At 43.1% G+C, this 14,289-nt stretch overlaps 1 protein-coding gene across 1 annotated transcript; it reads left to right on the top strand.

The window, feature by feature from the left end:
• The first annotated feature begins 549 nt into the window (after positions 1-549).
• On the top strand, positions 550-13,435 carry HNRNPU (heterogeneous nuclear ribonucleoprotein U). The gene is made up of 14 exons (XM_057389755.1): positions 550-1,521; positions 2,360-2,471; positions 2,594-2,667; positions 4,976-5,115; positions 6,722-6,821; positions 7,866-7,978; positions 8,378-8,641; positions 8,878-8,997; positions 9,622-9,750; positions 10,121-10,289; positions 10,825-11,064; positions 11,310-11,512; positions 12,608-12,679; positions 13,074-13,435. Exons 1-14 carry the CDS (start codon positions 792-794, stop codon positions 13,125-13,127), a joined length of 2,520 nt encoding a protein of 839 aa, XP_057245738.1. The 5' UTR covers positions 550-791; the 3' UTR covers positions 13,128-13,435.
• The last annotated feature ends 854 nt before the right edge of the window (positions 13,436-14,289 follow it).

The following is a 14,289-nucleotide window of genomic DNA, read 5'->3' as shown; positions in this document are numbered from 1 at the left end:
TTTGGTGAGCGGCTTGACTTCAGACGAGGAGTTCATGCACTGCAGAACCTTTGTTATCGCCGGCTCTGCTCAAGGCTCAGCCCTGTGCCTGGTCCCCGCTGCTGCGGGAACGGAGGTAGCTGCGCTCCTGCCCTTACATAACTGCGTTAACGGGGCTGTGCCAGGGAGCTATTTCGAGCAGCACTGCTTTTTTTCAAAGCCTGTACGCAGAACACCGTGAGGGACTAGGCCCGGCATGGGCGCCGGGGAGCGAGCGGAATACGGGCAGGGCGCTGCGAAGCTGTGGCTCGAATAGGGGCCCGGGGGGCATTTCGGGCGGGCTCTGGCTTCATGCGGGCGGCCGGGAGCTGGCACGGGGGTGGCTCGCAGCCCCGAGCGGGTTTATTGTGCTAGAGGGGTGCATCGGTCGATCTGCCGCCGCCAAGGAACCCGCCAGGACAGGGCGGCGGGGTGCGCTGTGCTCGGGGGGGGTATTTACGGTAATGGGGTCGTTACGGTAGCGCGGGAGGGCCTACGTGCGCGGGGGCGGGGCGGCGCGCGCACGGCGCCGGTGCGTGCGCGGCCCCGCGAGGCGCGTCTCCCTCGCGAGCTCGCGGTGAAAGGATTTGGCGCCAGGCGGGTCCCGCTCCGCAGCTCCCGCAGCCGCACGAATCCCAGCGCCTCCCGCCCGCACTCACCGCCCGCCGGGGCACCGACGCATCGCAGGCAGAGCTAGAGCCGCCCGTCCGTCCCTGCCCGCCGCCGCCCGCGCGCCGCCCAGGGACCGAGCCGCCAGTGCCGCCGCCGCCGCCATGAGCTGCTCGCCCGTGAACGTGAAGAAACTGAAGGTGTCGGAGCTGAAGGAGGAGCTGAAAAAGCGGCGCCTCTCCGACAAGGGCCTCAAGGCTGAGCTCATGGAGCGGCTCCAGGCCGCGCTAGACCAGGAGGAGACCGGCGGGGGCGGCCCCGCCAGCGGCGCGGCCGAGCCTGGCAACGGCAGCGTGGAGGGGGAGGCGGCCGAGAGCGGCGGAGGCGCCGCGCAGCTCCGCCAGGGGGGAGGCCCCGGCCAGGCCGCGGCCTCCGCCATGGAGGACGACGACGAGGAAGGGCTGGAGGCCGCAGATGGCGACGCCATGGAGCTGGGCGAAGAGAACGGCGAGCGGGCGGGGGCCGGGGGCGGCCCCATGGAGGAGGAAGCGGGAGGCGAGGAGGAGGAAGAGGAGGAGGAGGAGGATGAGAACGGTGATGACCAGGGTTTCCARGAGGGGGAGGACGAGCTGGCCGACGAGGAAGAGGCCGCGGCCGGGGACGCCAACGGGCACGGTGACCAGCAGCCGCAGCAGTCCCAGCAGCCGCAGCAGCCCCCGCCGCTCCTCCCGCCGCGCAGCGCCGCCGCCGCCAAGGAGGCTGCCGGCAAGAGCCCTGGGGGCGCCTCGGGGCCCGCCGCCGCCTCCGGCCCGGCGGGCCCCGCCAAGCAGCAGCAGCAGAAGAAAGCGGAAGGCGGCGGCGGAGGCGGCCGCCCTGGGGCGCAGGGCGCCGGGGGTGAGTGAACGTGGCGGCGGGCAGGGGGGGGGCGGGGAAGGGGGGCCATTAATCCCATCCCCCCCCCGCCGTGACGGGGGTTGCCCGGCCGAGGGAGGGGGGCCGTTTCCGGGGCGCGCGCGGGAGGACGTTGGCGGCCCCGCGCCTCGTGCTGCCATGGCGGGGGGGCGGGGGGAGGGGCCGGGGGGAGGGGCGGCCGAGGGGCCGCTGGGGCGCGCTGTGCATTGTGCGCCAGGCAGCGCTCGGCGCGCGTGACGTCACTTCCGGGCTGGGCGCCGCCGCCGCCGCACGGGATGGCGCTGGGAAGGCCTGGCGGTACAATGGAGGCGGGAGGAGGAGGAAGAATCCCTTCCCTGGGGCTCCCGCCCGCGGCCCGCCGGGAGGAGGCGCAGTCGTGCGGATCGCACGGTGCCCTTGCGAGAGGCCGCCAATGTCCCGTTGCCCCCGTGGTGGGCGGGTAGTGATGGTGTTGCGGGTCTGGAGGCGCGGCGGGTTAGGAGGGTTTTTTTTATTTTTAATTTCTTCTAAATTTTTTTTTTTCTAATTTTTTGCGTTTTTCATGGGGGTCATAACATTGAAAGCCGTACTGGCTTCTGCCAGTACTTCAACTTCCGTCTGCTAAATCGTTTCTGATTTGCGACAAGTATAGACTTTATCGAGAAAATTCAAAATGCAGGATTTTATCTCGGTAACATAGCAAAATTCCTTTTCAATATGTTACTATTTATCTCATGCYGTAGCTTCCTGCAGTTTGCAAAGTTGAAACCATCATATAGATTTTATTCCCTGTTAAACTAAAATTAAGTATAAYTAGAATAAATCATTGGTTCTGTTACAGGAGATGGTAAAACAGARCAAAAACCTGGTGAGAAGAAGAGGGGAGTGAAGAGACCACGTGAAGATCATGGCCGTGGATACTTTGAATATATTGAGGAAAATAARTATAGCAGGTAAATAAACTTGGTGCTAGGCAGCATTTTTGAATGAGGTGGCATGGAGTACAGAAATGTTATTTTAACMTTTTGAGAATACATGTAATCTTACTAMAYTTGCTTGGTTTTTGTTTTTTCAGGGCGAAATCCCCTCAACCACCTGTTGAAGAAGAAGATGAACATTTTGACGATACRGTGGTTTGTCTTGATACTTGTGAGTAAACATGCTTTCCTTTGCTCTGGAAAGATGTGGTGTTAAGGCTTKTAATCTTAATGCCACACTTTCTGAAACAGGGAGGATACATTTATTGACTTTCATTCCCARGTAACTAAAAAAAATAGAAAAATACTGTATTTCCATCTATTTTCAGTACACAAAAGAACAAAAGGATATATTTGCAGTAAGAAGCTTGGTTTTCCTGTGAAGTCTGTAGTGATAGACARCTCTGTGAAGAAAACTGAATCAAAACCCCAACCTAGTATGGAAGCTTAGGTAGCCAAGCGTAGAATGAGCATAGAACGCTGTAGAGACAGCTTGAGAAAACAGCTGTCCTGCACTATTGCCGGAAAGCTCAGTCAATAGCCTATGTGGTCACAAAATACAGTTTGAGCAGTGAGCTTCCTACTTAAGTTCCCCCATTAAGGTACCAATCAGTGGAGTGTTGAGTGTTCTGTCTTCTGATTAATTTAACAAAGTCTGGTGAGGCCTTCTCAAAAATAACCCATTCATTTAACCAGTGAGTGTGTGGGCTTGGGGTGGTGATTTGTGCAAGTAGAATGGCAGGGAAAATTGGTCAGCTGCCTCAGAWATTGAAAAGTATCTGCAAACCAGGTTTTTTGATGCAGATTATAAACATTACTATTACTGTAGTACACTGTAATGGGAKAGTTGATGTTGGTATTTGTGAGGGCAAGTCTCAGGACTCAGTGCAATGTTAGAAAAYTGATCTTGAAGTAATGCTTGAACTTGCTGGGTTCTTAAAGTGCCATGGAAAGAAAGTTTAACTTTTGGCATTATCTGGCATATTTGTTAGAAATTTTATGTGGTTTTTATTCCACAAGAAATGCTTTGAAATGGAAGGAGGTATTCGTTTACAGCCATGTAAATTGCTGAATATGCCATCCCTGACAGTTTGCTAACTAAGTCTCAAGTTTCTAGCTCCTAACCTGGTGAGTAGTCACTTCTGTGGGAGCTTTGGATTTTTCCAGTAACAGAGTAAAATAGCTACTTTTCATTATTACTGTTTCTAGTAATGGTAGTATTTTCTAGGGGGAAATCTTGTTACTGCAAAAACTCTGATTCAAAGTGTTGACAGACTCTTTGGATTAAGATTCAAACACAGCGTTAAGGCTGAATTGTGTAACGAATTGGCACTCTCTCCTGGATAACGATCCAGGCAAGTAAGAGGTTTAGCCACTCTTAAGTGCTTTTTATTACCTRTGTCTTACAAGGAAGCTGTAACTTCAGATTCTGTCCTCATCTCCTGTTCTAGAAGTAGCCTGCGAAGGTGGGTTTCTTCTGTAATATTTTATCTGCTTTTCAYGCAACAAGTAAAAGTTGGTACTGATGAGAAGAAACTTGGATCACTAATGGTATTTTTGAAATTGGGGATGGTGGTATGCAAACAAAATCTTGTGCGTAAGAGTTGCCAGTAATTCAAGACTGAATTTAGTGTGCTATGGCATCGTACAGGTTTTACACCAGAGCAGAATTCCCCACTGTTYGCTAATTCTGTGTCTTTCTTGTAACCGTGAGATAGGTTTGGAGCTGCTTCTGTGGTTTCTTTGCTGTGGGGAATTCAAGTGTTGTATGCTATGTACAATTTGCTGTTGTCTTTCTGAAACATACTGGGAGATTATTTTGCAATTTCATAGTGTACAGCTCTGAAGATGGTTTTAAAACCAAGGTTCCACTTAAGTTCTTAGAGTGATGGATGACTTCATAGTGTGTCAGTCATGTTTCTGGGCTGAAGTAAGTTCTCTTAGCACACACAGTGGTTAGCATATCTRCATCTAACTTAACTGCCTTTGTTTTAGTTGGCATGATCTAACTGGACTTGCTAATTGACTGTATTAACCAAAGAGTATGTTCATACTTAACTAAAAACACTTGTGTTCACATTTACATCTTAGCAGCCCTCAGGTTTGAGCTTGAGCAGTAAGACTACTTCAAAAGCAGGTCTCTAGAGAGAGCGCGATGCAGATGGCTCTGTATTGATGGAAAGAGGGTTCAAATATATAAGGTAAAAGGGTTTTTTAAGCAGATGTAAAATATAGAGGGAAATTGGGTGACAGAAGTGAAGATGGCATCTTGAAAATTACTCTTGTTAGCTAGCTTTTCCTAAGATTTTTGGCTGAGCTTCAGTTTGCGGTTCCATCTTAGGCATGAGTTCGGTTGCCTCTCTGAAAGATCATGGGTACTTGCTTTAAAATCACCTTTGAAAGCTGATATCTTCAATGCATAAAATCGTATATTATTTAATTTGTAATCAGAGTAAACAGAATTATTTTTATATTAACAGATAACTGCGACCTGCATTTTAAAATCTCAAGAGACCGTTTTAGTGCTTCCTCTCTGACCATGGAAAGCTTTGCTTTCCTTTGGGCTGGAGGRAGAGCCTCCTATGGAGTTTCTAAAGGCAAAGTCTGCTTTGAGATGAAGGTGAGTTAATCTAATGTTTATGGGAGACTTTTACACGCTTAAATTATTTATAATATTTATAATATTGTAAGTTATTTATAAATACAAGTATTTGCAATATTTGCAATATTTATACATGTCACATTTTTTTTACTTAGTTGAAACTAATTTGTGTGAACAGGACTCTTGAAGGGCCTTGTTTGATAAGAAGATGGCTCAATTTGAAAAACAGTCTCCTCCTTTATAAGAACCTCCATTTAAAAAAAAACAAAACAAACAACCACCCCACAAATTTAAAAAAAGCCCCTGAAACCCACAAACCCGCTGCATTTGTTCTAAATGTGAGACTTTTGGTCTCATTTTTTAAGTAAGAATTCTACTTGGTATCTCATGAATCAGTGCTGAAAGGATTTTCATACTCTCTAGTCAGAACCTTGCTTRTACTTTCTGAAGATTACAGAAAGCTTAACTTTTTTTTTTTTTGAGGGATATAAATTATCCCAACAGCTCTTTSTGGTTCTGCTTAGCCTTTGAGTTTTATCTGCTCGAGGCAGGGATGACCTCTGGAGGTCCCATCCAACATTATTAATTCTGACTTAATGCATTGAAAAGTGAGTATTTAGCAGGTAGTTGAATTTTGTTCTCCTGTAGGGTAGAATGGCAAAGGTCAATCAGCCTTCTAATAAACTGATTTTTCCAACGTTTCARTGAAAGAGGAGCAAGATAACAAAGCTTGAATTTATTTTTCTTTTTTTACTTATCAGTGTTAAAGGCCTGTGTATATAAATATGTTTTCTTCTAGTGTCATCAAATATGACTACTACCATGAGAMTGGGATAGTGACCCCATTCTCCAGGCTTGTGCCTGGAGTGATTTCTGTGTCTGTTAAAACATGTAACTTTGGAAGGCCTGTGAAGTGAAATTTATGTCACTGTTGACCTGTTCACTTTCAAATGAGTTTCACCTCAGTCACCTGACAGGAATAGTTGCAGAGCCTAAAAGCCTGCAGTTTTTCRCTTTATTTTAGTAAAGTTTGTAAAGATAGTTAAAAAATAGCTGGTTGCATATAGATTCCAGTGCATGTAGGTGGTTTGTTGGGGGTTTTGGGGTGGTTCTGTTTGTTGTTTTTTTCTAAATCTGTTTATGTTGTTTGGAAGCTGGCAGCTTGCCCAGGAAGTCTGCTTACAGTGAAAAGGGATGAGTGTAATACTTTCCCTAGTCTCTAAAAAGCAGTTTAATACATTGCACGTTTTCTTAGCTAAGTAAYTTACTGTTAATCCCAACTTTATGGCAACTGGGTTTTTTTAATACATATATGTATTATTTGTGGTTTTAATACAGTGTCAAAAGGAGTTAAGGTTTTTGGCCACTGAGAGGGACTGCTGTGAAAAAAGTGATGAAGATTTATGGTATCTTCTTCTTCATTGCTAAGTCAGGAGATAGARCTCTTTAGTCACTGGCTTGTGGTTTCATATTCTTAAATATGTTTTATTTTTGTAGAGGGTGATCACTTAGACTTAGCAAACATGTAGCAAAGTGTCAGGGTTCCAAATGTTACCTTTTATGCTTCTGTCTTGTCAGTGTATAATAAATACTGCTTACCTTTTACTGAATAATTTAAAAATAGGTTACAGAAAAGATTCCTGTTAAACATCTGTATACAAAAGACATTGACATACATGAAGTGCGAGTTGGCTGGTCATTGAACACAAGTGGAATGTTGCTTGGTAAGATATAAATGTTTGATTGCTTTTGTGTTGATGTGGCTGAAATTTTAAATTTTTCTGATGTGGAGGGGACAAACTGATTGTAGTCTGTTGAGAAAAACAGTCTTAACTTGAGTCATGCACAGACAWGGTGTGATGAAGTTTATTACTAAGACCAAATAAAGTCATAAAATATTGAGGCCTGTAAGTGTTAGGGCCATCATTTGATAATTAATTCTTCTAGTAATCATGTATGGGTTGTGGAGAACATTCCTGAATACCTGACAAAATAAAGGATATCTCCTTTTCATGTAATGTCATAAGTAGGGAAAGGGGGGTTGCCCTTCCCCCTACTTTTAAAGGGTGGGGCATGGTCTAAAATTTAACCAGTGGTAACTAGATTTATGGTTTTTTTTGCATGGTTGGAAAAKCTTAATTTCTGAAAATAGCTGGAAAGAAAGAAGTACAGCTTCATTAGATATGACATGATTGCAGTAATATTACTTGTTACTGAAACACGTCTTTGGATTTTGTGAGTTGATATGTTCTGACATCAGCAATGGCTTTCTACCTAAGTTACACCTGAGTCCTTGTGTTTGACACTTCCTGTTAGCTTGTTCCTTGCAGYTTCGTCTTCAGCTGTTGCATAGGCTGACTGTCTGCTAAACTCCCTTTAAAATGGGAGGGGTAAGTGCTACTGGAGACTAAGTTCAGAAAGCCTTTCTGACTACATTACAGCAGGTATACCACTGCATAATCAGGTCTTCACCTTTAAAAATACTTGCTCGTGTCTTTATCTGACAGTTCAACTTTATTGTCAGCATGAATCTGAAACCAGCAACATAAGACTCTTAAACTGGGATGAGGAAACACTGCTATTCTATCTCAAGTAAAAGTATTGAATAGAAGAATGAGCTTTTGTAGCTTTTGGGGGTCATCATAGCTTGTTTTGACATTAATAAAAATATTCTGGACAGCAACTTACGTAAGTAGCCATAAGGTGATTTATGTCTAAAACATTAGATGGGAATGCCTATTTGTAATTAATGTAAATTCTTTCTTCAGGTGAAGAAGAATTTTCATATGGGTATTCTCTAAAAGGAATAAAGACATGCAATTGTGAGACTGAAGACTTTGGTGAGAAGTTTGATGAAAATGATGTGATTGGATGTTTTGCTGTAAGTTCTCACTTCTATTTTCTTTTGAAGGAAAACATCCTTGAATTTTTAGACTGCTTTTATGTGAGAAGCAGTAAAGCGAATCAATAAAATCATGGGAGTAAGACAAGTTGTTTAACATTGGAAAGCGATAGATGCAGCAGCTATTACTTACAGTGACTGCTGGCAACATAATTTTGTATTCATAGACTAATGTCTTTAAAGCCTTTAACAAAAAAAAAGTCAGATCTTGAACAAAATGTTCTTTGATAGTGACTCATTAGAAAATTGGTTTTAGTTCCTTTATAAAATTAGCAGTGTTACAAAAGTTGAGTGAATATTGCCAGTAYAGTGAAATGACTAATTAGCTGTATAAAGTGAGTTAATTTTATCCTAACTAATGCTTTGTCTGGAAAACAGAATTTTGATGGTGATGAAGTAGAACTCTCATATTCCAAGAATGGACAAGAGCTTGGTGTTGCATTCAAAATAAGCAAGGAAGTTCTTGATGGGAGACCACTCTTTCCACATGTTCTCTGCCATAACTGTGCGGTTGAGTTTAACTTTGGTCAGAAGGAGGAACCGTACTTCCCTGTACCTGAAGAGTATACCTTCATCCAGAAGGTCCCCCTGGAGGATAGAGTCCGAGGACCAAAGGGACCTGAGCAAAAGAAAGATTGTGAGGTAAGTTTCTTCTGATCATCTCAGAAGTTAAGTCAGGTGGATGGAAATGGTAAAGAGACTATTTCACCACACCCCTGACATTTTGTTAAGGAGCTTTAATACTTACTCTCTCATGACCTGTTCCATCCCCACCTGCAACACTTGTCCTCATCCCCTCTCAGTATCCATTGGGCTTGCTGGGCTTATATTAGAAAATCTTTGAACTAGTATTTCAAATAGAGAACTTGTTGTCATAGGTGGTGATGATGATTGGCTTGCCTGGGGCTGGCAAGACTACATGGGTTACCAAACATGCAGCAGCAAATCCTGGGAAATACAACATCCTTGGGACTAATACTATTATGGACAAAATGATGGTAAGTGATAAGGCATTTTATTTCTTGATATATTAAAAACTTCCTGTAAATCCGTGGTCGCTGGCTGCTGTGGGGTTCTTTTGTATCAGAGATACTGGCTACTTGTTAGCTAGTGACCATTCTTGTTGAAGAAAAGATGGGATTTGGCACTTAGTGCCATGGTCTTGTTGACAAGGTGGTGGTAGGTCATAGGCTGGACTCAGTGATCTCAAAGGCCTTTTCCAACTTAATGATTCTGTGTAAAGATTTTGTTACCTGGCTGAGCTGGTAATTCACACATGACAGCAGAATTCGGAATCTTTTTGTGGTAATATGTAAGAAGTAGTCAGCTGTAGTTGACTGTTTAATGTATTTCTATTTCTCCTTGTAACACTGTTCTCAGAATAGAACATTTAGCTGCTATTAGTATTGTGATGAATATACCGTGAACTGCTGAAGAGTATCAGTTCTCATGCAGTCTTTGTTTATATATCTCTTATGTTCCACGGGGGCTTGAGAATTTAATTTACAAGCTTGCAGCAGCTGTGGCCTTGAATCTGAGAAGTCAGGTGGAAGCCATTTAGGCAAAGTGTCAGCCACATATATCAAAACTACACTCACTAACTCTGGGAAATCTCTCCATAGGTTGCAGGTTTTAAGCGTCAGATGGCAGACACTGGAAAACTTAACACACTGTTGCAGAGAGCTCCTCAGTGTCTTGGAAAGTTCATTGAGATTGCAGCTCGTAAGAAGCGGAATTTCATTTTGGATCAGGTAGCACCTTCAGTGAAAAACGGTTAAAGAAATTTGTTATAGGCTGTATTGTAGTATTTAATTGGGATTAAAGTTATATTATAATAGCAGTTGTTTCAGTTACTGACTTACTACTCATTCACGGGACACAAAGTTGAGATATTACTACAAATGCTTGTCTGACCTTCTCTAGATTTATGGGATGTGGGAGGAATAGTGTTTAAACAAGTGGATATGAGCTCGTAACTTTGCATTATGCAGCATCTTTATGTCCAGTTATTTGTAAACTTCATTGCAAGCTCTTGTAGAGGTGAAGTCTATACACCATAAGTTGACTTCCTTAACTCTTACAATGACAGCTACGTGTAGTAAGTTACTGCATTTTTTTCAGACAAATGTGTCTGCAGCTGCGCAGAGGAGAAAAATGTGCCTGTTTGCAGGCTTCCAGCGCAAAGCAGTTGTTGTTTGCCCAAAAGATGAAGACTACAAGCAAAGAACACAAAAGAAGGCAGAGGTGGAGGGAAAAGATCTTCCAGAGCATGCAGTTCTCAAAATGAAAGGCATGGAACATAATCCTATACTGTGTTTTAGGATGCTGAGTATCTGTTTAACGGATTAAGTAAACGTGAAGTCTAAAAAAATCACTTTATCTTAAACAGTTGTACTTATACAAAACTGGAAGACTATTGTAACTTGGTAGGATAACACTATATTGTGTTCCCTCTGCTGCAGTCCTTAACACTACTCAGTTATGGTGATACGCTTCATGCAGATGCACAAAGCTGTCTTGGCATAAAGTGCCCTATATAAGTGACATATTTGGCAGAAACTGGTGTTCTGAGTGGAGGCTTATAAAAGAAAAAAAAAAGACAGGCAGAATGTTTTTGAGGTTTGGAACAGTACTGGCAACTCCATGAAGACCTGTTTATTTCCTTTGTCACTGCTACATTTCCTAAATGCTCAAATTATGTAATTTTGTCCCTATGCTAAGGGGATGGAGAGGGTGGGAGGAAGAATGGGAGAAAGGTGGTTATATTGCGGCTGTGATTGTARCTGAATGGAGATGCTGAATACTCAGTGTTTTTGCAATTATAGGGAACTTCACACTGCCAGAGGTAGCAGAATGTTTTGATGAAATAATCTATGTAGAGYTGCAAAAAGAAGAAGCTCAGAAGCTTTTGGAACAGTATAAAGAAGAAAGTAAGAAAGCTCTTCCGCCAGAAAAGAAACAGAACACTGGCTCAAAGAAGAACAAGAAGAGCAATAAAAATCAATTTAATAGGGGTCAGAGAGGACGTGGAGGATTCAACATGCGGGGCAACTTCAGAGGAGGAGGTGAGCCTAGAAATAAGTATGACTTCTGGASGCTGCTGCTGCTGGGGAAAAAGGTTGTAGTACTTGCATTGCAGCTATTACGTAGTGATCTCCATTTGATCTCCATTTMAGTGAAGCTTAACATTTTAGTATAGTTAATTGTCTAGCTTGAGTGAGAGGATTGTTAGAACCTTGCACTGTTCCTTTCATGTAGGAAATATGTAAGACCTAACAATTATTTGATTGAGGTAACTCTCTCCCTGCAGTCCCTGGCAATCGTGGTGGATACAACAGGAGGGGAGGCAACATGCCTCAGCGAGGTGGTGGAGGTGGCGGTGGTGGCGGTGGCAGCAGTGGAGCAATTGGCTACCCGTATCCTCGCGGCCCTGTCTTTCCAAGCAGAGGTGGCTACTCAAACAGAGGAAACTATAACAGAGGTGGAATGCCCAACAGGGGAAACTACAACCAGGTGAKGTTTTGAAGGGGTCTGACTAGCTGATACTAGGACACTTCCTTTGGATGATGTTGTTTGACAGCTCTGGTGCCTGTGAACAGTCACAGACTTGGTTGTGGTGCTACACTGATGCCGCGCTTCAAGGACTTGTAGTTTACTGCATGCTCCCAGGGCTTTGAATGTTGTGTAACAAGTGCTGGTGCAGATGTGGGGATTTCATGTTAGGGCTGTACCTCTGTCCTGTTGAAAATGAAGATTTTTGGTGCATGTCTGTGAAGGCTTGTGTTTGGTTTTTTGTTTGTGTGTTTTTTCCCTGATCCCAGCCCTTCCCTAATGGTAGTAACTGTTTGGCCATAGGGTCAAAGTGTATGTTTACCAAGCATTTAGGGAACTTCCTCAAAGTAGCTCTGCACAGAGTCTTTGTTTTGGTGCCTGGTATCAAACACAACCAGTACAGACACTCTAGCCTAGGTCTTACCTGAATATCGATGGAAGTATTGGAAAACAAAATTGGGATTACTGAAGAGCCAGCAGATGGAGCCCAAGCCAGTAAACATGGCTCAGGTTTGCCTAACAGGGGAAAAGCAACATTTTATCTAGTGTATCAACATCCCTTTATTGTACCATAACTTCTATTTGAAGTTTTATGGACTAACTCTTCTATTTTCAGTTATGTGACCCATATCCTTTTGTCTGATCAGATATCCTTGTAGCAACTACAGCCTTTCGTAACTAAAAATAGACAAGCTCTTGTATTTTTAGTTGTCCTGGTGCATTTAGCAGCTGGAAATAGGGTGAGTCAAAACTGGATTAGCCAGCTCTCCAGACCACTAGCAACAACAGTTTGAGCTGGTTTATTAATTCTGAGGTTCTTGCCCAATGTTTAAAAAGCAGTTGCTTAGAGGGGAGGGAGGAAGCCATTGCTATTCTAGTGTCTTTYGGGGAAGGATTTTTTGGTGGTGTGTGTTTCTTTTAACCTGGGGGCTGATAACTTTTATTTTAAAGCTTCTATATGGTGGGTGATGTTTTGATGGTAATAAAGATTGGTATTAGGACACTTATGAAAAATGCATATAGATGAAGGAGTTAAAAACTCTTGTCCTCTTGCAGAACTTCAGAGGAAGGGGAAATAATCGTGGCTACAAAAACCAATCTCAGGGCTACAACCAGTGGCAGCAGGGTGTAAGTAGTCCCAACTTCACCTTTTTACTGACTGTTAACTTGAATATTGCAAAAATGCTGACTGAAATAATTAGATGCATAATCAAAACTGGATAGCAAAATCTTTTAATGTTAGGTAATATCACTATAAATAGTCTCCTGTGCAAAACTTAATCTGGCTTGATGGTCTTGATATATCAAATACCAGCTGTGGCTTAACGTTCTTAATGGTATGTAGTATTTGGCTTCACATTACTGCTGTGAAGAACTGCCTTCAGTTRTTTGGGATCTTGCTGCTATTGGAGAGGTTCCAGGGGGACTAAATGTTTGCTAAATGCTTTCTTTTATCCCAAATAAGAAACTTAAACATTATGTGATTGCAGGTTAAAACTAACTATTTGTTAATCTGTTCCAGCAATTCTGGGGTCAGAAGCCATGGAGTCAGCATTATCACCAAGGATATTATTGAATACCCAAATAAATGAACTGATACATATTTCTCCAAAACCTTCACAAGAAGTCGACTGTTTTCTTTAGTAGGCTAACTTTTTAAACATTCCACAAGAGGAAGTGCCTGCGGGTTCCTTTTTTAGAAGCTTTGTGGGTTGATTTTTTTTTCTTTTTTTGTACATTTTTAATTGCAGTTTTAAAGTGATTCGTAAGAGAACCTCAGCATTGTGCACGATAAGAGAATGTGTCAGTATTTCAGGGTTCTACATTTTATCTGTAAAATGTGACTTTTTTTTTACCACAACAAAAGTAAAACGTTGCTTTTTACCTGGTGTCTTTTTATTAAAGAATTTTCTCCTTTTTCCCCATCCCCCAATTTCTAAGAAACAGTCGTGAGTCATGTCACAATATGATAGAAATGTTAGCAACCAGATGGAGGCATCTTAGTAGCCCTCAAATACCATGAGATTATGTAAAGCTCCCTATTACACTCCATCCTCTCTATGAAGCTCTTGGGTGGGGAGGGGAGGAGGGGGAGGCAAAAGTTTCTGGCAATAACTAGGACTTTTTTGTAACATTTGGAACTCAAGATGTTGGGGGCAAAGAGGAAACTTGGGGCTAAATAGTGAYGGTGGAGTGTATGTAGAAGCTCTTAAAGTTGTAAAACTCGGTTGCTTTATTTGTGGAGGCTCAAACTTGTGAAGGTACAACACCATGATTTTTTTTCCATTTGTTCTGCATTTTGATTCTGAAAAGAAGCTGGCTTTGCCCATTTCTTATTAAACAAAACTTGTTGTAAATCCAGTTGTCTAATGGGATCTATATGAAGTTAGCTGTGTGTCTGTATAACTCTTTCCCCACAAAATACTGTATACCTAGTGTGCTTGTAGTAGTTACTCCACCATTTTGTAAGCTAATGAAACTGTGAGTCACCCATTTTATATCTTAATTTTTAATCATGTCAATTCTCAAATGGGTGTACCTCCTTAGCCTGCTGATTCCTTTTCTCTTTAAAGAAAGTGGGTGGAAAAGTTTAGCTCTAGACATTTGTTTGCAATAAAATAAATTCATTTTACTCTTGTTTGGGATTGTTGCCATCAAGGTCTAAAATCCCGTTAATGCTATAAAGAGGAAGAGAATGTATGAGAGCGATGATGTTGGACAGTTTTAAACTCGTTACT

This window comes from Malurus melanocephalus, unplaced genomic scaffold, assembly GCF_030028575.1.
Source record: "Malurus melanocephalus ecotype Western Australia unplaced genomic scaffold, MMel_1.1 scaffold_19, whole genome shotgun sequence".
Lineage (NCBI taxonomy): Eukaryota > Metazoa > Chordata > Aves > Passeriformes > Maluridae > Malurus > Malurus melanocephalus.
Note: the sequence above shows the minus strand (reverse complement) of the source record. Positions and strands in the feature narration are given on the sequence as shown.